The sequence below is a fragment of the Patella vulgata genome, chromosome 2 (genome assembly GCF_932274485.2).
Source record: "Patella vulgata chromosome 2, xgPatVulg1.2, whole genome shotgun sequence".
NCBI classification, from domain to species: domain Eukaryota; kingdom Metazoa; phylum Mollusca; class Gastropoda; family Patellidae; genus Patella; species Patella vulgata.
In genome coordinates, this window is record NC_065880.2 from 33,674,363 (window position 1) to 33,697,524 (window position 23,162).

At 35.8% G+C, this 23,162-nt stretch overlaps 1 protein-coding gene across 2 annotated transcripts in view; it reads left to right on the forward strand.

Moving 5' to 3' along the window:
- LOC126810424 (speract receptor) overlaps nt 1–21,876 on the forward strand; it is a 113,142-nt gene extending 91,266 nt beyond the window's left edge. The window contains exons 16-21 of one of the 2 annotated variants that reach the window (XM_050535482.2): nt 807–987; nt 10,096–10,236; nt 11,564–11,687; nt 13,633–13,975; nt 18,061–18,152; nt 18,874–21,876. In XM_050535482.2, coding sequence (XP_050391439.1) covers nt 807–987; nt 10,096–10,236; nt 11,564–11,687; nt 13,633–13,975; nt 18,061–18,152; nt 18,874–19,359 — 1,367 coding nt within the window. In that variant the 3' untranslated portion in view covers nt 19,360–21,876. Of the gene's footprint in view, nt 1–806; nt 992–10,095; nt 10,237–11,563; nt 11,688–13,632; nt 13,976–18,060; nt 18,153–18,873 lie in introns of those variants that run through there. The other variant, XM_050535483.1, reaches the window with a different exon arrangement.
- The last annotated feature ends 1,286 nt before the right edge of the window (nt 21,877–23,162 follow it).

Genomic DNA, 23,162 nt, shown 5'->3' on the forward strand with positions numbered 1-23,162 from the left:
AGTTCACAAAACATGCTTTCTGGTAAATTCAATTGATCTGCGATATCTGTTATCAATCCTTCACTTTCTACAACGCTAATTAAGTTTGCTCAATCATAACCCTGTTAGCAAATTCATATAATTTGATTCAGATCGGTATAATGTGTTTTTATTATTGAACACTTCCATTTGCCACGTGCCGGTGTTAAATATGCAACAACAATTCAGGTTTTCGGTTGTTAGGGTTAACTATTTTAAATTGAAAACTGCGGTGCATTAAGTACGTTATTAGTTTGTGCTCCATCAAAGTCGCGTAATGCTAATGCATGTTTGTCAAAATAAATGAACTAAGTTCGATTCATCACCATTAGCAAGACATAGGCCATGCAAATATTGATCCTGTGTTGTTTTTGGTATAAAATAAAACGTCCATTATTACTTCCTGGTTTCCCCTTTAAGTACACTAACACAATTCATATACAAAGCTGGGCTTATCTTTATTGTTCCATCGTGCAAAATCACCCAAACTGCAATTATTGTAAATGCAGAATTGCAGTTTATGATACAAACAAAACCCCAGTGGTCCAGATGATAAAATACTGTTAGAAGAATCTAAAACCATTTTAAACAATAATGCCCAACTGTTGTTTGCATATGTAAAACTGATTTTGTCTCAGGCATGATCTTAGAACAATAGTAAATAGGCCTATATCCTTGATTAACCTTTCGCTACTCATCTTGTTGTTACTTGTTCTTGGAGGCGACGTGCTTCAAAAAAGCAATAAAACTTGATACAATGATTTCTAAAGCTTGTTTTCTTTTTCCAGAAATAATAGAACGGGTGAAGTTTCCTAATGAAGATATAGCATTTCGACCACGTCTCTCCGAGCTAAGTTCTACTCCAAAATTCATCACAGATGTCATCAAAGAATGCTGGGATGAAGATCCTATCAAGCGTCCAGACTTCGCTATTATACGATCGAAGTTGAAACCAATGCAGAAAGGCATGTAAGTAACCGGTGATAGTACACATAAGTTAATGAGTAGTAAATTAGCTTATTGATTGAAGGTCGGTTATTTTAATCACGGTCACACCGAATCTCTTGCTCCATTAATTTGCACTAATAACAAGATTGGCATGTTATTAATCCCTGTTGCTAACCCACGGTAATCGCGCAATCATACCATAGACCTCTGTTCCAATAAAGGACTTACATAATTTGACGTTTGGTTTAATATTCTAGATAGAATTTGATGTATGGCAGTTTTATTTATTAATCGGGAAAAAAGAAACATACTATTATTCAAAACCGTTTCCATCACAACATGTGTTGGCCTGTAAGCGCCCTACGGGTCATTCGTGACCTGGCAACGCTGTGTTTGAATTTCGAATTTTAATTAAATTTTCTGATATTGAAATACAGATCGGTTTTATCTCAGCACTGACTTTTAAAGTTATATTTTTCATTGTGAAATGAAATGAAATGCAATGGAGTTTAATGTCCTACTTTTCTGCACCGACTGGGAAAATAATGAAGACGGGCATACGCTATGCAGTGTACTATGAGGGGAATTTCGCCTGCACAGCGGCGCTACGGCCTACTCATTAATCTTATATCAACTGCCATAGGTTGTTTGACGTGCAAGCCAATGTGTACACGGACCTCGTTTTTTTTGTCATATCCAAACGACTAGACAGCTAGTCCTAGACCACTGACAAAGGGAAACCGCCCTGGAAAACCCCCGAGGAACTTTTTCGCCCAACACCTGGAGAGAAACCGAGACCTCCAGGCTAGTGACCCAGTGTCTTACTCACTGAGCCACCACGGCTCCATTTTTCTTTTGTTGCAAAAACACAACATAATTATTGAAATCGAAAATTTAATCTGTCCCTTAATTAAAAAAAAACTCATTTTCATTAGTACAGTCATGGACCTTATATTGGTTGTTTTTTTTTTACTAATCTATAAACTCAGCACTGATTATTTTTTTTTAATCTGCAAAGACATTTGTTTGTGTTTTTATTAACTATGTTTCTCAAAACAAACATAATGGCGTGATTTTAATTTGCATTTTTTGATGAAAATTGTCTTATTTATAAACAATTATGTATTGTTCTGTTTTTTTTCAACATATTTTTTTTATATAATTTCATTTTCTTTTATAAGTCGCTCTTGTAAATCGTGTCAAATTAGTAGGAGGCATTTGTTTCGGTGGCGCCAACTAGATATCTTAAGATAAACCACAATACAGACTGGGATTATTGAAACCTGTAGCACCATGGGTCGCCTGTCAGACGTGGAGAGCGGAGGACGCACGAAAACCGGTCGCCACCATCGGCGTATAACCCATGCATCGTTTCTTACTACATATTTTGGAACAGCCCTTGATCGTCTAGTATTGTCTCTGGTTATATTTGTTTCTTATTCTCTTCTTAGGTCTCCACTTTAAATATTGTGTATTTATTCTGTCACTTATACATTTTATGGTTACACATAGGAACAACAATAACACATTTTGTTTCTACATTTTATATTAAGCACTGCTACATATAGGTTACATAGTTACAAGCATAGATTATAACAAAGTCATTCTCCACTCTCTCAATCCACCATTCCCTAGAACGAGTTTACTGACGGATCCCAATACATCATATGGCTCTCCTGCGACTTAACGGGGTATTCTGAAACCAGATGGTGTCCCTTGAACCTCAACGTTCTCTCCTCTCTTAGAATCTACCTGGTGTCTACCATAAAGCGCTCATACTATTAATTATATACTCTCAGATTCACAGCCATTAATTATTCTATTGGCTAATTATGATGTAATTAATCATGTGATTGGTCACTCATGCCAAGTATGGAATGGTAAATTTCCGATCATGTGCTTTTAGACATAGAATCTATCCTTGAATTTAGACCCTTTTCCTCTTATTCTCACAATATTTCATAAACAATTTAATTTGCGTTTTAAATAAACGCATACCATAGCTAATACACTGACAATGGAGAATAGAAATAAAACATATGTATTTATCAAATTATAACTCATTTCCTCTCGTGGACTTTTCTTTGACTAATACAATTTCTATAGTCTTGGAATTGTTTGACTATAGATATATCCCATCAAAATTCCGTGCCGCCTTTCATGATTTTTAAGTTCATACCCTTTAATCAAAACTTTGTATCTAGGGTAGGTGTTGTTTTTTTAGATTGATTTATTCAAACCTTAAAACATTAAATAATGACGGTTTCACACTTGCTTTGTTGGTTCGGCTAGTGTATCAACATTGAATTGCACAGCACTTTAACATCGAGTTACTGTTCCTATCCTTAAAATCTTGGACATTACATTCCACGCCTCGAAATTATGAGCTTATTTGACTAAGCAACATACTGTGGCGTCCTAGCTACCCATTTTCAAAACTCTGCTGGTTGGCGTATTTTCCTTTCCTAGGCTACGCTATATTTCACTTTTAAATTAAATAAAGATTTCTACAGCATCATGATGTACACTAAAACAGTACAATACCGGGATCGAATCTCGGACCTCCTGGTTGGTGAGTAAGTGCCTTACTCATCGAACCACCGTGACTGCATGTAAATCATTGAGTCAATGTACATTGCAGTGGATACTCTCAGATTCATTTGATAGTCATTTATACGAATACGGATGTCCGTTTTTTTTTATTCTATCAGCGTGCGTGTCTGCTAAATTTTTAAACTATCGTGTAACGAAAATCGTCTGCACTTAATAAAATATCTGGAAAAATAGACATTTGACTTTAAATCGTTTGTGGATGATTTCTCAAGAATGAGTTTCAACGCAATCCCGTGCTGTTGCTTGTCCTCAATTCTTGATTTAGTTTTAATATTAGCCAATGGGACTTCATTAATTTCATTACAACAATTAGGTTAAAGGACTGGAGATTGGTCTGCATGGGCCAGCGGGTATTACTGGCTGTCAAGCTAACCTGATGTCTACACTGTAGTTAAATCAGTAGTCAAGACAAATAAATCATATAATAATGACACATGGATTCATAAGGTGATAAATGACCTGTGTTAAGTTAAAGTAAAATACAGGCAGTAAATTCTGCTTTGGTTTAACCGTGTCTCATAAGTCGTCATCGGCTGGCATCTACTTTTTACATTTAGCTATATGTATTAATATTTTAAAACTTTTGTATACAAGTAGATGATGACACGTTAATAAAATATATTTATCTTTTTATCTGTATCTGTATTCTAAACACGAAAAAAGAGCATTACGAATAAAAATTCTAATAGGGTGTTTGCCGTGGCGTTCACAAGTTTCGTTATGTCCGTTGGGAAACACTTGATTGCATATCCACGATGACTCCATTATACAGTCTAATACTGATAAATGTGAGATAGGAAGATATTTCAAGTATATAAAAATTTCACTTTGATTGGATGTCCGCGGCCATCGTTCGCTGCACGTCACTAGGTATTTGAGAGAAATATTCATTGTTCTCTCTTGGAGAGATTGAAGTATAATGACCAGTCAAGAGGAATATACGTTAATTAATGACTGAATCACACTTATTGTTTTTGTTAATGGGGCTCGTCATAAGAAAACCGTTTTAAAGTTGCCATGTTATTGACGTACCCTCTGCCGGTCCTTTGATTCTTCAACGCGTTCTTACACCCACTCTGTGGAGTCAAGAACTTTATTTGGATATAGTTTTATCGGAGAAAATATGATTCTTATGAATTTTGACCATTTTCAAAAAATTAGTTCTTGAGTTATGCTCCTACTGACTGATTACCTTACCCGTACTCTAAACCAGAATGTTGATGTAAAGAGGATCCCCATGTTTTTTTTTTCAACAATAAATCCAGAGTTTATATTGGCCCTGACATACGGTTTCTTAATAACAAACATGTACAAAATCTACAGAGCTAAGAGTTATTTGTTAAATAATGTGCGTCTTCCATACGGTTTTTGATAACACACACGTATCCACACAACTTAGTTAGATTTTCATTTATATTTTTAGGGGAAACTTGTTGTGAAGATGGTCCATATCGATTTGTAAGATTTTTGCCAAAGCATTTCAATAATTATTATTGTCCCTGAAATACGGTCGTTGATAACGTACTCGTACACACTTCAAGGAGTATAGTTATCGACTGATTCTGATTTGTCATAATCGTTTATTAATAACTGGATAAAAATAATCCCTACCGATTTTTACCTTTCCGGAGTCATTGCCCCTGACACTCCGTCGTCCCAACGTCTTGTAATCATTCCCCAGGTCAGAGGTTTTGGGATTTTCCTTTCCAACTTGCCTCGCTTAGTCATTTACTCATAGATACGAACCCGATAATCATTTGTTTGTTTGTTTGACTAATCATAGGGATGAAAGCTATGGCAGTGAAAAGGGGCATTTATCAGTTACTTGCAGCGTTGTTGCCCTTGTCACCAAACTTTAGCAAACGCTCTCTGGTTTGTTAGATTTTCATTGTAAACTTCTTGTCATTGGATGGATTGACCAGTTTTTAGAATTATTGTGATTGGCATTAGTCAAGACCTTATCGAATTAAAGGGTTGAATGTCAGTCAATTGTATTGTTTTGCTCTCTTCATGTTTCAGTGGTTTTAGGTATTAAAACTCGTAGAGCGTGTTCAAATTGCTGTGAGTCTCAAACATATTGCAATTCATTAGATCATTAATTATGTTTTTCCTTTACTTTTTGGGAGTATATCGGAGAACAGCGTGGCTATTTGGAAGGTGCTACATTTAGTTCGGTTGTCGCAAATAATCCCATCTTTTATCTTTTATTCTCTTTCCAATTGTGCAGACAGTCTAGTTTGAGGTAAATATCTCTAATCTACAGCCCTATTATCGTCTAGTAATGAGTTCGAGTAGTTCATTCTCTAATCACATAATCTATACGACATTTACCCCCTCTCGCTAGATTACATCATATTAGCACACTGATTATTGAAAAAAATTATATTGTGTGGAAATGATTTAACGCTAGCTGAACAGTGTCTTTTGCTGACGCGCGGATGTCCCTAGGGGTGGTCTTGTCAGACACGAGTACCCTGTTCATTTAATCCACATGCCGTGATGCAAATTGACTTTGGTTTACCAGTTAAATGAAACGTGCACGACATTATATATATTTGACGTTGTTTCATTTTCTACACCGGTCAAAGGTCGTCCGAGGCTTCCTATAATTTCATTCCACCAATGAAGCTACGTCTGTATTGGATTCTGTGTATAATCACTTGGACTGGAATTTATAATACTGGTTGTTCGGTTTACCATATTACTTATAATTAACAGAAGGAGGCGAAACACACGTCTTTAAAAATGGCCTTTAAATGCTTAAAGTTTCCTCATAATTTATGTTTTATATTTCTTTCGTGTCCAGAAACACTCTTCCCGGACATTAACGCTGTTATATACGTGCTGGGAGTGGTGTCTGGAATAGCCCCTGTGGAATAATTAAAATAGAGAGAGAGAGAGAGAGAGACTGTCTTGATTTAGGTCGAAATGGAGTTTTGGGCTGTACAGTTAGTTTGTGTAGTTTACTGATCTAGATTTTTGGTTTCATTTTTTCACGGCCACATGGATGTTCATTATTGTTACTCAAGTCTACTGATAACATTTGTGAGACAATTACACGTTTTGATGTAGAGTTTCTGATGATTTCATCTAAAGTTATCTTGGTAGAGAATCTTGTGAATGCTGTGGCGGCAAATGTTATCATCTGATTTATTTGAAGTTTGTATTTGTCTTGTTTCGGTTAGTGCGACAATTAGATCTGCCGAATAAAAATAATTTCCAATCGTTGTGCTTTTAGTTTTCTATGGGAAACGGTATTTTTATTGGGAGAAAGAAACCCATCGGATTATGATTATTACAATAATAGTTACTGCCTTTGATCATCCAAAGTGTTATGAAGGCTCTAGTGTTGCGGTTTTATATCCCGATTTCAATGCCGTGAGTCCCTGTGTCGTTGTCTTACATTCGATATATATATAAAACAATTTTACTTTACGGTGAAAGTTGCACAAGGAGTAAAATTTTGAAGTCAATAACGGCATCGAGCCAGAATTTTGGGACCGTCTGGCAAACAGCCAACAGTGTCAGCATTGATGAAACCGTGTGTACTTCTTACAGTAACAGTAGAACGGGAAACTGGTAGCGTGCAATCCCTTGGTCGATCTCTAGTGGACCCTGGCGACGGTTCTGGTACATATAGGTAGATTTCAGAATGTAATATACAAATGGTCCATTGCAAATTATTTGGATGCGGAGGCACAAGCAAACCATCTCGTCTACGGGCCCGTGCCTCAGGTCTCAACCTTGGCATATAATTGCGTCTTCCACGGAACTGTTTGAGTTGTACCGAAACCTTATTACCGCTTGTCTGCACCATTAAAACGCAATTTTCCGTGGTGAGAACTGATCTGTATAGTGCGTTTACGACATTGTGAAAACAGGCGTTGTCATTGTTTTCTGATGTTTTTACATTCAGAATTGCAAGAGTAAAGTCTATACGTCAAATAAGAATGTAGGCGTTTGCTCAATGCGTCCCAACGCTTTCCTACACACACTAATAATCTTCTTTCCCCCAACGACAATTCATTTAGAGGGAAATACAGTTTATTAACATCAATACTGGAAGGTACACCCATCTATGAGACGTAGTTTTAGATTATAGACGGGGGGGTCTATTGGAGACGATTAACAAGTTGTCTACTACCAAGGCTCCAAAACAAGTTTATAATCAGAGAGTACCACCGAGCGGCTTGTACTATTTAAAAGAGACCCGCATGACAGAAAAAAATCTTCTTAAACAAATAAGCTGTGACGTAGAACACACGTAGCAAGAAATAGACTTAGTTACCTATGTCTGAAATTTTTTATGAACTTAACATAGAATAATAAACATGAGTTTTCATAGCATCTTGGAATACATAATGAATTGTATGTATACATTTTTCTGACGGAAATAATGTTCGGGTTTACTAGTTATTTACGGTCACCGTCGCCCATAAATATTGTAGCTTACCATTAATGGTAATGATTATGTTAATGTTATGATCAGTTGTGATATTAGATGTAACATGTGGTTCTATAGTATTTCATTCTGATCAATATATTTCCTATAATTATTGTTACTATTGTCTATGAATACTACTATTGTTATAGGTCTATGATGACTGCATGTCGTGTTTTGTCATGCATCGTAGTACTATATGGATCAGGAACCGATCATGACGCTGTCGCAGCCATCTTGGAATTGTTGCGTCATATCTAAAATCAAAGTTCGTCTATCGATGCGAAATTGTAAGCTACATGTCCTAGGAACGAGTATGCCAATTTTCACAGAGCTCCCAAGATGTGTACTATAGCTCTTGGGTTCAGTTTCTGACTAAAAAACGGCCTCAGTTTGTTTAGACTGATTTCTTGTGTGCAACTTTCTAAGTGTGCAGTCTTTAAATCTATTATTAATACTTTGTTTTGTATAAAGTTTTGTTTAAAGTTTCCCCCTACTGCTAAAGACCCCTATGTTCAAGCGAATTAATGAAATAAAATTAAAGCATATGTTAGTCCCGAAATTACCTAATATTATTATTCCTTATAAGCTTTAAGATGTTATGAGTTCAGTTGATCTGATCAGATATTCCAATGCACAGACAATAACAAGCCGTTAGGATGTAAATCTCCTTGCACTCAAGACGACCAGCTTAACATTAAAGCCGCTTTAACTCAGTACAAGTGATGCAACATAAATCAATTATTTGCTGTTATAGAATAGGTTCATCGAGAAATAAGGATCCAGATATATACGTCACTCGCGTCTTTTCTTTCGAGTCCTATGCACAAGTAAGAAAGTGAAGGGTACCGGGTGAACAAGCTAAACAACGATCTTTTTATTTATATTGTAGTTAAGATTGATATAAAACACAAATTTTTATGAAAAACAATCAACGTAGTTTGAAATAAACTCAGTGATTGTTTTCCATATAAATTTGTGTTTTATATCGTATGTTCAGTTACTAAATGCGTATAAGGATTTTAGTTAAGATTGACTGGTTATTTTGTAGGTAAAGCGAAAAAACTCGCTCGGTAAAACAATAATAGTCAATTAGATTACGTTTCCACCTAATAGACCATTCCGTTATATCTTATATTATACAGAGGTTGATACCAGATACTAGCATCACTTTGTGTTAGGACGCACACCAGTCATAGAACGTTTGTAAGGTTAAGTCTTCGACAAAATTGGTGGGTTGATACCTAAATAGCGCCTACTTTTGCAATGTTTCCGTTTGTGAAAGGGGTGGGGGTGGGTGGATGCCGCGTGCGCGCTGTATCATAAAGTCTGTCATTGAGTCAACTGACGTGGTTTCGAGTTCCCATTTGTGCGTGACTTAAGGAGCAGGGTCGCCTGTCCAACCTAGTGGGTTTTCTCCGGGTCCTCTTGTTTCCCCTCTCCACTAAAGATCCCTACGCGCAAGCGAATTATTGAAATAAAACTGAACCATGTTAGTCCCGAAATGATCTAGTGTGTGTCGAGTGGACGTTAAACCCCATCCCCAGCTCACCCTCTTTCGTGAAAATCAAAAATGTGTGCCATCCAATATGGCTGCCATTTTGAAATATATCACATCAGTGCAGGTTTTATTAGTTTTATACTGGAATGGTACATTAAAACTGACTGGCAAACATGCAGCTTGTGACGCATGGTCTTAACTCGTGAGTAATCTGTGCAGACGATGACGATTGCAATTCTTTTATGTCGGCGATTAATAACAACCACAAGGAAGAAACTGGTACAATTGCTTTTTTTTAACATAATGTTTTCTTCTCACTGAGATATCACTCATTGAACACGTAATCCAACAAAGATCAACAAAGATTATTCTCTAAGAAACGCAGTTATTATTTATAATCATATCAATTTTGCCGAAAGACGCGTGTTGGCTGCAAAGGTCAAACAAACTAGAAAATTCAATAGCAGATGATATAACAAAATTACTTTATAATCATTGTGGTTTGGCTATCAATATATTGTTTCCTCTTTAATGTGAATAATCCGATTATATAGTGTGAGAATTGTGTTTACAGGAAAGCTAATATCTTTGATAACATGCTGGCCATAATGGAAAAATACGCTGACAGCCTTGAAGCTTTGGTAGAAGACAGAACAGATCAATTAATACAAGAAAAGAAAAAAACAGAAGAATTATTACATCAAATGCTGCCAAGGTAAAAACAACAAAACGTTAAGATCAAGGCTTAATTTCCTTACGTCCGCCCGTCTGCGTTTTTGTCCTGCTGTACACAAATAATTGAATTTACAAGGTTTAGTTGGCCTCTTGTTTAAGTGATTTCAGTGTAAATGTAAACCTAATGTGCCTGTTCATACTTTCCTGAGCTTGTTCCCCCAGGAATACTCGTGTATCTACAGCATTTCAGATAATGAATTACAATACAATAAAGGATGGTGGTACTGTTCTACATAAATCGGGTATGCAGTCTGCTGAGGGGGGGGGGGGGGAGTTTGTTTGGACAGCGGCTTTGTCGCCTATCTGTTCATCGAATTCCAACTGTCAAGAGATCTTTTACGTACACACGACTGGACCTCGGTTTTTCAAACGAATAGACACTCTTTCCTCGCCAGATCCGTCGTCCTGCTTGCTGAAACCATTCTGGAAAATCCCAAGGAACTTTATCGGCCACCGCCGTGATCGAAACATGGACCCCCTAGTTAGTAAACCGGCGCCATTCTGAGTAAACGGCCGTTGTTCCAGTGTGTTGTATACTTAAACCTTCATTTAAAAAAAATAAACAACAAATTATTCCGCTAACAGCTAACGGTTACCAAACAATATTGGCCCAATCAATAAAGAAATATCGCCACTGTTCTTTTAATCCAATTTTTAACAGGACAAAATTAGCTTTATAAATATAAAATTTTCGTATAATAGCTTTTTTTATCTAGAGACATGTTTTTCCACGCGATTTATGACCATTAGTGTTCTGTGGGACATTAACTAGGTAGAAGATATGTCGACTTTGTAATATGTTGCTTTGAAAATATACTGCAGGTGCACGCTAGCTCGTTTTTTTAGTTGTAATATATATAAGTTTGATTTATAAGTTTGCGTAATGTTATATTCTTGTAGATAAATGTTCTGAAAAGAAATGGTGGGCTAAAAAACATACCCCATACAGTATGCTATTAAGGAAGTTTTACCCCGTAAGCGGTGCTATGGCCTACTCTTATTTCGAATTACAACTGCCAAGGGTTCTTTTACGTGCACGTCAACGTGTACACGGGACCTCCATTCCGCACCACTGACAACAGGAAACTTCGCCAAGGACCGATCTCGATCAACATCCTGATCCGAATAAATGTTTTAACCTCCTTACAATCACCTTGAAAGCGTTTTTACATACGGACGGCAACACCCCATAAAAGGTACTTCATAAACAGCAGTTATACATTTATTTTCATCTGCCCAACTTTCCTCCAGTAACATATCCATCCATATCTAGTAACTGAAATATGATTTTAACATCCGTGTTTCAGTTCTGTAGCTGATCAGTTGATGTCTGGTAAACAAGTTGAAGCAGAAGCCTTTGAATCTGTAACAATCTATTTTAGTGATATTTGTGGTTTTACTGCCATGTCGTCAGAGAGTACACCGATGCAGGTTTGTAGATCGTCACACCACACCAATTTAGTTTCTTCAGAATTCGCAATGAGCGGATTGTTTAGTCAAGATTTACTTTTAGCCTATGGGCGCCTACACTTTATGAAATACCGGTAATCATCCGCTGCCCATCTTTTGCATAATCCACATTATAGGTTCCCAAGCAAATTGAAAGGCATGTTGCGCCTGGTTGCTGCCTTTAGGTCGGATTCTTTTAATTGAAGCAAGACGGTCCATAGAAATAGTCTGCGGACATCTTTATAATCCAACTTCAGACACAATCACATATTCCACTTTTGATCCACTTTAAATATTTATAGGATCTAAGAATTCGTATTTATTATGTGTCAAATCGACCCCTTTCTTGTATTATAAAAAGTTACAGTAAGCTGAAAAACGAAGATAGTATCTCCGTGCCTATAACGTAGTCCCTGAGGGATGATTAAACTTATTTTGGTTACTTTCCACTCATCTTATTGATTAACTGACTTTTAACCCGAGTATATTTATACACAGACGTCGCTAGATGTTGGTCGTTCCCTTCCCGTTAGTCAAGATATATCAAAATTTCATTATTCAGCATGTAATGGATATCCAGTCTTCTTTACAAAATATCACTCCATGGATAAATTTCGCAGATAACTCTAAGGGCTTTTACAAAAGTAAAATACTCGCAACAATTCGAAACTCTTTTTTATATACCCAATTACACACGATCCATTGTCTAAATTTCAATTTCAACATTTGAAAGATATTTGCTAAGATAAATGGTTTATCATGATTTAAGCTATGCATTTAGATGCCCACGGGGAATCCATTAAATGAAGTGTCTTGCAGTAAAAGTGGTGGTAAACCAGACTATGTCAGTATGTACCTCTGGCTGTACAATCATCAGAAATATAATACGAAACTAAAGAGATTATTGCACTGTAGAAATATAGAGCCATTTGTGCCGAATTGGATGTATAAGATATAATTTTATTGATTTTGATTTGCTGCAAGTTATTTTATATTATTTCAAATCCAATTATATTTATATCTATATAATGTATTATTATGTTTATATAATGTATTATTATGTTTATATAATGTATAATTATATTTATATTTTTATAATCTATTATGATCCATGCATCGTGATCACATTATTCTAGATTTTTGTTTACTCAAACATAATTAAATATTGCCATCATGGACACAACAAATGGACAGTTTGATAGACACTCGTAATGTCCGTACGCCTTATACTGTATTAAAAATGAAATTGTTCATCTGCCAATCATATGCCGGTTACGATTTTAGAAACACTATTCCCATTTTTGTCAAATCTATGTAACCCGCCACCCAAAAACATTTCCCGTATATTTGAATAAATGTAGTAGTAATTATGCTTATCACTTATATTAGTTGTATTACAGTGAACAATGTCTGAGTTTATGGTAGTAAATATAGGTGACGCTGGCTTGTTTATATCGTCTGTAGAGGATGCCGAATGTTGTGAAATTTCCAATTCATAATATCGTTGTAATTATAAATACTGGATACTTCAACCATTTTTGGATTGTTATTTCCTTTTAGAGATTCTACATTCACAATATTGTAGTTTTCAGTGGATTAAAATCCCTCCCAGATGATGATCATCGGTTTTAATCTAACAAATGAAATGAATAAAATTTACAGAGAGAAGATAATCGTATGCCTTTAAACAGCTGATAATAGTTGGTGCTAGCTTGTTTTGACCATAATATCTAAAGAGGATGCTGAATTTTGACAAATATTCAGTTCATCATAACTGTGTAAATTCTGAACGGAAATGAATTATATTTGGACTTATGTTCATTTTAGAGATCCATTTTACACAGCATCTTTGTCTGACAGATTTTCAAAATCTCTTAAATGACGACCAGACTTTAAATTAATAGTTTATTATATTTATCTATTATAGGTTGTTGGTCTACTTAATGATCTGTATACACTGTTCGATTCGATCATAGAATATTATGATGTATATAAAGTAGAGACAATTGGTGATGCTTACATGGTAGTCAGTGGATTACCTAAACCAAACGGCATTAATCACGCAGGGGAGATTGCATCCATGTCCTTACACTTACTGGAAGCTATTGGCAAATTCAAGATTCGTCATAGACCCGATGATAAATTAAAATTACGGATTGGGGTTCATTCTGGAACATGCGTTGCCGGTGTAGTTGGATTGAAGATGCCCAGGTTTTGTTTATTCGGTGATACTGTAAATACTGCATCTAGAATGGAATCACACGGAGAAGGTAATGTAACTAATGACTAACTTGAATCTGAGAATTATTGAACACTAGATTGTCACATAACGACCGATAAAACAATTTAAATACGTTAAGAGACTTTAACGTTAAACGTGTTCTTATTCTGTCGAAATCCGAACGATATACCATAACTATGTTTGACAAAGTAAAAAGTTAGTCGTTCGGATGGGTCGAAAAGCCCACATATCGTATATACGTTGTCATGCACGTACAATAACCCTTGATAGTTGGAATTCAATTCCTGTCCGGGCAAAATTGCCCTCATAGCACAACGTATGGCGTATGTCCGTCGTCATTATCCCGGTTAGTGGAAAAAAGTAGGAAGTTAAACCCCATTCCATTCACTTATTTGAAATCTGCAAACCAAAGTGAAAATGAAATAAAATGGGGTTTAACGTCCTACTGTTCTGCTCCTAACCAGGTCTAATGAAGACGGGCTTACGCCATACAGTGTGCTATGAGGGAAATTTTGCCGGGCAGCGGCGCTACGGTCTACTCTTATATAGAATTCCAACTGCCAAAGGATCTTTTACGTGCACGCCAATATGTACACGGGACCTCGGTCTTTCGTCCCATCCAAACGACTAGACAGCTGTCCTTGTCAGGCCCTCCGTCCTGCATCACTGACGAGGGGAAACCACGCCGGAAAATCTGGATGAACATGCAAACCAGATGCTATCTAAAATGGCTCACAAACTCTACAATCATAGAAAATGTTACCTCTCGGGAAAAAAAACTGAGGCGCCATTTCCTGCAAATGTGTCCTGGGCCCTTATTCACGAAAACTTAAACTAAGATACAATCGAAATTTTAATAAATACTGCAATTCGATTGGCTGACCAGTAAAATCAATTTGCATATATCCAATTTGCATATTGGTCAGCCAATCGAATTGCAGTATTTCTTAAAATTTCGATTGTATCTTAGTTTAAGTTTTCGTGAATAAGAGCCCAGAAATAGAGGCTAAAATCACAAGAGGTAACGTTTGAATACATTTTTTGAAATGCAAATTATGGACGGATGGAATGTCGATATAAATAAAGTTTTGATAAATATAAGTACCCTGAGACTTCTGTTGCATTATAATTTAGTCTACGTGTATTGTCAAAGGACTAGTTAACCGAGATTAACTTGAAATCGACCAAGCGAAGTTAACTATTATTAAATTGTTTCCTGAAGACCGAATGTTTGTTTGGGTTCTTATTTGAAGTTCTGGACAATTGGATAGCATCCAGACATCTATCATTTAAATTGATTAGATAAGTTTTGGCATTTGGCATTAAATGTAGATATTTAAACTGTGTCGTTTAGAATAGCGCAAATTTCAGTTGAACAGCACCTCCCACACAATGTGCTTAGTTCAAAGGAGATGGACCACCTATTTCTATATCTAGCAATAGATAGATAAATATGTCTATTAGAATCAACTTTAAACACTTTCTAGAAACCTCTGTTAAAATTCTACAAGCCACGGGATCACAACTATACCAGTTGACAATTTCAAAGGATATTATTTAGTATTACAAATAAACAATTGCGGCTTGAAATCTTTTTCTGTACGTAATAAAATAAAAGTAACATCAAGTGGAGTTAGTTTAGTGTAGCGAGACTAAAACAGTTATAGCAAATGTTTTAATTGTTTTAAATTTTATTAAATTGAGCTGCAAATTTTCCGTTAACTCTGGCAAGGAATATCGCCACTCTTTTGGTCCGCCAGGATAAATGGATGCGAGTAGCGTTTTGCCACAATATACAAGCAGATGGGCCAACTCCTTAAAATATATACATATCCTTTCCTGATGACAGAAAATATGGATAAATCGATGAGTAATGGACTAATTGGAATGTATATCTATTCAAATTAATGCAATACAAATTATACAATCCATTGTTACGATCGCAGGCATCTTTTCTGTTTCATATAAATTTGCTTTACTGCATAAACGATGATAAACGATATGTTTTATGCTTGATATTATCTATGTTGTTACAGCATCGTATCAAAGAACGCAACACACAGTATCATTTTAGATGCAACCTCTAGCGTGATTAATAAAATGACTCCCGATTGTCTCCGGAGAGTTGATTGCCTTATTCTATTTGGTGTTGTCTCTGCGAGTATCAGAATATAATTACATTTGCTCGTCATCTGGTATCCATTACACGCAATCGGTTATATTCCGACCTCATACAGGACTACCTTGTACAATTTCTCATATAATTAATAACTAACCGATGAGTAACTCTCCAATGGTGTCTATTCTCGTTACCAAAGATCTTTTTATATACTTGTGTTTCAACACAATTTTCTCTTGAGGGAGAATAACAACTCTAACAAGAACATGATGTGTTTTGTTTCAATTAGCCGCAACCAGAGCCACATATAAAGAAGATCAGGCCAATTGCAGTCGTGGTCACCATTTTGTTAACTAATCTGTAAGACCAAATTAAAAATAACCAGCGTATATGAAAACGAACAATCTGTATACTGAGGTTGTTACCCAATCACAGTTGAGATAATAGTTGGACAGAATCTGTGAATTTATTTGATTCTGGTCGCTACATCTGATATTTTACTGTATATGCTGGGAGAGATAACGTTTTACCCCAAGCACATTTCAAAAGAAACCAATGCAGTTTGGTTCAAAGATATACACAAATTCGGCCGAATTCGGAAAAGGCGAAATTAAACAATTAACATAATTTAGTATGGCGGTCTACAGGAAGTTTCGTAACTAGTGTGTTTTAGTGGTGGTTATAGACGAGAAACGTACGGAAAAACGAATTTGACAAAAACCAAATTAACAAAATTGTATTTTTCACATGATGTTGGCTATTTCTTTCAAAGTTGCTGCCAAAGTTGGTAACAAAATAGCACCCCCCCCCCCTATAAACAGCGAGGATCTTGTAGGATATGACGTTTACTATGTCTTTTATATGGTTTTAGAGGTCTCTAAATTTAAATTTAAAGGTAGATTTCGAAACTCCAACATAGCATCAATTCAAAATGGCAAACAAAATGGAATCCAAAATGGCGGATTTTTACCTGTTAGATATGCCTTGTAACATGTCATTTACGGTTCAATTCTGATCTAAAAAATGAATTCCTTGATGGCAGAAATTGAAACTGGCCGCCAAAAGGAAATGCAAAATGGCTTAATTTAATTAATCGCCATCTGCTTCCATTGGACATGGCTTATAATATGTCTTATATAAGGGTTTTGAGGTTGCTGAGTTCAATTTCTACCCAAAAATGACAATCAAAATAGAATCCAAAATGGGGATTTTTGTTCTTGTGGATATTGCTTGTAAAATAAGGTTTTCAGGGTTACCGAATTCAATATTGGGCTCAAAAATTAATTTCTGATAAGATCGTCACACTTAAAATTTGTTCATAAACTAGAAACATCAGGACGTACTTAGAAAATGTGATTTAAAAAGAGTTATCAAACATTTCGCCTCTAGAACCACTTTGTATTGTAAGATTTTAAAAAAAAATGTATAATATTTATTGTCCCACCACTGATACGCACTGGTTACAAGATATCGTTCTCAGAAGCGTCCTGGAGACCGCCATATTGAATTATGTTAATTACCCTTTCGCCCTTTTCCAAATTTGACATATGTATTATTGAATAAACTGCATTGTTTCTTTTTGCGATTTGTTTGGGTCATTCCACTTTCGAGATTAACCTGCCCCGACTATAGTATACATAAGGATAATCATTTTTATATGCCTACAACTGTCACGCGTCCGTCATTCTCGGCATCCCCAGTGGTATCGTCCCGTTTCTACCCTGGATCCATCCACGGGTTTTCCCCGAATTCAAATTATCTGCCTTTGATCGTAGATTGATTCTACGAACTGATCTATTATTTCTTTTTAAAAATGTCTACCATGAAATACTCCTGTTTCTCCATCGTTTTGTACTATGTGGTCATGTATGTTTTTGTTTGTTTTTTTGTTTGTTTTGTTTTTGCTGTACAAATTGCACAAGATTGGCAAGCAATATCTCTCAGTAATTTCTGAAAATTAATTTCTAAATGTTTCGTCCTTGTTATTTGTTTAGCCTTAAAGATTCACTGTTCGCAACAAGTCAAGGATCATCTGGATAACATTGGTGGTTATGATGTCATGGAGAGGGGTGTCGTTAATATGAAGGTGGGTAAAGATACTTTGGTATGGGGAAAGTGTGTCGGTAGGGTTTCCTGACTTTACTCAAATTCACCGTTCATTAATGTTATTTTCTGCGGGAGAAGGGTAGCGCTGGCGAGAAAAGATCCCCCGGCCTCGGTATTCCCAGAGGCATCGCCCCATTCTACCCCCTAACCCTTGGGTCCATTCACGTGGTTTTTATGAATTCAAATTAACTGCCCTTGATGAACAAATCAAAAAACAGTTTACATACCATTCTTGGCGTCACTGTTAACGTTCACCTGAATACGGCAGCTTGTACGGTCGATTATGAGAATGTTTGTAAGAAATTTAATATTAAAGAAGAAGTGACACGCACTCAAAACGATGCCCTAAGATATTTTGAAAATGTTTGCAACCACGATTTGGCGATCTTAGTTGCAATAAAATGCAACAGAATTAATGAAATAAAGACATAAAGTTTGTTCTTCTTTATTATGAATGAAATATCTCCCTATATCGCTCAGAAGATGTTATATTCCATTTTTTATCTCCCAGGTTCGTGTTATTTCTGTTAATCTTTTTTATTTTTATTATCTGTCAGGATCAATAATTTGTAAATCAATCATATCAATAATTAAATCACACGTATATATATATACACTAAGCTTGACATGTATTTCCATATGGGTTTTCAAAACATATATTTTCGAAACTGACTTGGACTTAATCTTGTTCATTTTTACAGGGAAAAGGGGAACAGATAACATACTGGATAGTTGGTGAAGATATTGAGAAACGTCGTAGACGATTCCAGAATGTTACACATTCCTCGGCTGTTCCCTTCTTTATTGGCGGATCTTTCCAAAAAAGGAGAATTCGAGATAAACGACTCAGTGGTGGACTGGATTCAAGGGAGGACTCACCGGACGTTCAGCGTTCGGACAAAATGGCCTGTAACGGTAGCTTGACGGGCACTCCATCGGGATCCAATCTATTACAACCTAACGGATTTTTTGTCGGACCGAGCAGTGCTGAGCTATTACGACGCTCGTCATCAAGGCGGCGTCGTTTAAAATTTACGATAGGTGGAGACGATGAACCACACGATGCTAAGGCTGACTATTACAAAGCGAACTGTCATGTGATTGAATCAACTCCTTTAATTAGTAGAAAATGTGATGAGGGAGAAGAAAATATGACGTATCCACCCAAGTGTACGAGCTGTGTTTAGTGTGATACATTTACGTCACATTGTTCAGCCTTATTTTAAATAACCTCAACTAAATCTCCATCGTACTGCACTTTAATAAGTCACATTAACTATTCGTATACAATAATGACAATCTTAATCATATGAAAAGCAAATAAATGAGGGGCGTTTATATCTTACCCTTTCAATCAGAGAGACCGTACTTATATTGTAAATAATGCTTTACATTCCACTGTTCTTATATTCTTATAGCTTGAGTTTATTTCACTCACATTCTTTTAACTTAAGTTTATTTCACAAATTAAACAACCATCGATGAGCTCTTTACAATTAGCATCGTTACAGATTCATTTTGTGATAATTGGGGGATTTGATAGCCGAATGGTTAATGCATGCTCGTTGAATCATGAGGTCTGTCATTGAGTCATGTGGTGTGAGTTTGAATCTCCGCGTTTATGCGGCAAGGCTTAAAGTCGCCTGTCCAACTGTATGCGTTTTCTCCGGGTCCACTGCTAAAGACCCCTACGTGCAAGCGATTTATTGAAATTAATTGAACCTTATGTTAGTCCCGAAATAACCTAGTTTGTGTATGTGTTTCTATTTCAATTTAAGATTAATTTTATGACTGAAATGATTAAACATACATTATGCAAGAGCTGAATCTGTCTATTGCAGGTCTTTCGTTAGGTCTGAAATGTTATCTAAATTATTAATTAGACATTAATTAACCTATCCAAACCCTAATCAACTCTAGATGGCATCGCTAGCCTGCGATCTATAATGGATTGTGAGCCGATTTACTGCATAACTTTCCTTCACGATTGAATAATCGAGACTATGCTGTTTATCGTACTGACTTTAGTAATGATGATCAAGGCTAGCCGGAAATTTCAACCTCTTAGTTCTCGGTTCATAGTAGATCAATTTGAATGAAATTTTCAGCAAATTGCCTTTACATTATCTAGTTTTAACTATTATAGTGAGAACTGCCAACTCGTTATCGAATCTCCCATAATGTATCTTTAATTAACTTATCCAGACCATAATCAACTCTCGATGTCATCGCTAGACTGCGATGTTTATTGAATTAGGTCCCGATTTGCTGTTCGACTTTCATTCAAGATTTAATCATGAAATGGATAATCGAGACGATGTTATTTATCGCATCGGCTTTAGTAATGATGATCGAGGCTAGCCCGAAAACTCAATCGCTAAAATCTCGGTTCAGAGTGGATCACTTTGACTGAAATTTTCAGAAAATTCCCTTTACATTATCTAGTTTTTAACTATTATAGTGAGAACTACCAGCTCTTTATCTCATCTCCCATAATGTATCTTTAATTATTGACAGTATTGTATAATAGAAGTTACGTAAGTTATTATAAAATACAGCGCATCAGGTGACAGAATCGACAGAAGAAAATAAAGGTACTAATTATCATAAATCCAAGCACTGGTCTACTTATAATAAGATATTTATAACGAGTTTTCATTGAGCAGCTTGAAACTACTAAATATATTAGTACCACTCTTTTATTGCACTTTAAAACATACAATCTAACTTGTTACTGTAGTTTTAGCTTAGTGTCTCTTAAACCCATTTCATTATAGTTTGAATCGTTGGAGGATAATAACAATACTTTTTACTTTAATTCTTGTAATTCTTACATTCTAAAATAGTGGTTTGATAAACCATGGGTATAATAAAAATATTTTTGCTATTATTTTAATTCTAGTAATATTAGAAATTGCCTTCTTAAAGAGCTGTTTGATAATCAGAGTAGTTACCTATTAACTGTTCCTATAATTTGAGTATTAAACATTCGATACTGTATAATACTTTGCTTTATATTAATATCTTTAAAGGAGGCATATCAATGGGATTGTTTATAAACGTTGTTTTTTTTTTCATTCAGATAGCTTCTGATTAAAGATTGGGGTAGAGGCAGGGCCTATTTGTAAAACCCTTTCCTAATGATTTACAAAATATCGGTGTTTTATATGTAGTTTGTGTTCCCACTTTGCAACCAACGTTATTAAATATGTACAGAATAAAATGAATTTTTGTAAAGTAATAAGACAATATCTTCATACTATATTTACACATGTCGATCACAAAAATATATATTTCATAATTCCATATTATATTAAAACTTATACCCCCTAGCCCATGACCAGCCGACTGGAGACATTGTTCCTCTGGGTATACTGTAGGCAATAATTGTAAGTACGAATGAAACCCTATTAAATCTACAGACCATGATCGGTTAATACCCAAGTAATAGAATTAATAAACTCTGGCATTTGACTTGTATATGAGTTAAAATGCGTTGTTAATTGTAATGTTTAATTTTTGTTTGTATTATATACATTTTTATTTGTATACAGATGTTATCATTTGTTATTATAACAACATACCTGTTATTCATGGTTATAACATATGAGTTATATTGTAATATATGAATTAATAATTGTAATATACGAGTTATTGTAATATACGAGTTTCATGTAATTAAATGTTATATTAAATTTAATTAAAAACAAATTAGTCTTAAAGTAATATCTTTGTTTATTGGAAAGAAGGTTGTGTATAAACCCAAAGTGAGCACACAATTGAACATGAACATTGACACACAATTACAATAATTGTTATCTTTTACCAGGAAGCTCGATTCAAAGTAGTGAAACGATAAGTCGCTGCCATGGCAAATTCTACCACATGGCTCTCTGTGTGGCGTATGTCAGTCTGCATCAGCCCTGTTGGTTTAGTAAAAATATGGCTGAAGCCCATTTCATTTCATTTCCAGGATCTTGGACCATGGTTATTAATAGCACACTATCCATATATATTGTTTGTTACACTATGTAAATTTTTGTGGGGCTTTAGAGTAACCAATCTGAAAATGACAGGGAGAAGCTGCCATCAAAGATATGTGATCACATGGATATTTAGACCACGTGTTCAGAGATACGTGTTTAAGAGTATGAATACAATTCTTTTCTGTCATGATTGGCGACTCGATTTGATTGAAGACGAAAGTTTCACAGAAAATGATTTGTTTTTTTCATTACATTGATACTACATTACTTGTTAGATGTCTGTTGCACTTGATTGTTCCTATATAGTCTAGTTCACATACACCAGAAAACAAATTCGCGATAAAATATACTCAGCCAAATTAAAAACTTGACACTCGGGATTTTTGGGACTAGATTTTTAATATTTGGTTTAAGGCAACTATTTTAGTGTTATGTTGTGCACAGTCGACCTTGACATCAACAGAAAGCAAGAATACGTCTCGCCGAAAGTCCTTGACATTGATAACGTTCGTGATGTCACAGTACCCCCCAAAATGAAATTTACAGACTTGGAGAACAATCGGAATAAAGTGTTTAGTAACGGTTGTGGCCTCCTCTAGCGTCTCGTACTGCCACACAACGTCTTCTCATGGATCTCAGAACATTAGTGAACACTACCCGAGGAAGACGTCGCCACTGCTCAGCAAGAGCATGATGTTTAAGGTCCCGCAACGTCAATGGTGGATTCACTTGCTGACGAACACGTCGACCCAGTTCGTCCCAGATGTGTTCAATAGGATTAAGGTCGGGGCTAAGCGACGGCCAATCCAGGACTTAGACACCGGCATTTCTTAAAAAATTCTGGGTAGCAATTGTTGTATGGGGTCGAGCATTGTCTTGTTGAAACGTTAGTCCAGGCCCATGTCTCTGCATAAACGGAAGAAGAACAGGTTGCAAAATCTGAACTGGACAGCATTTACGTTCCCTTGGACAACAACAAGAGGAGAACGTCCATGTGCACAAAA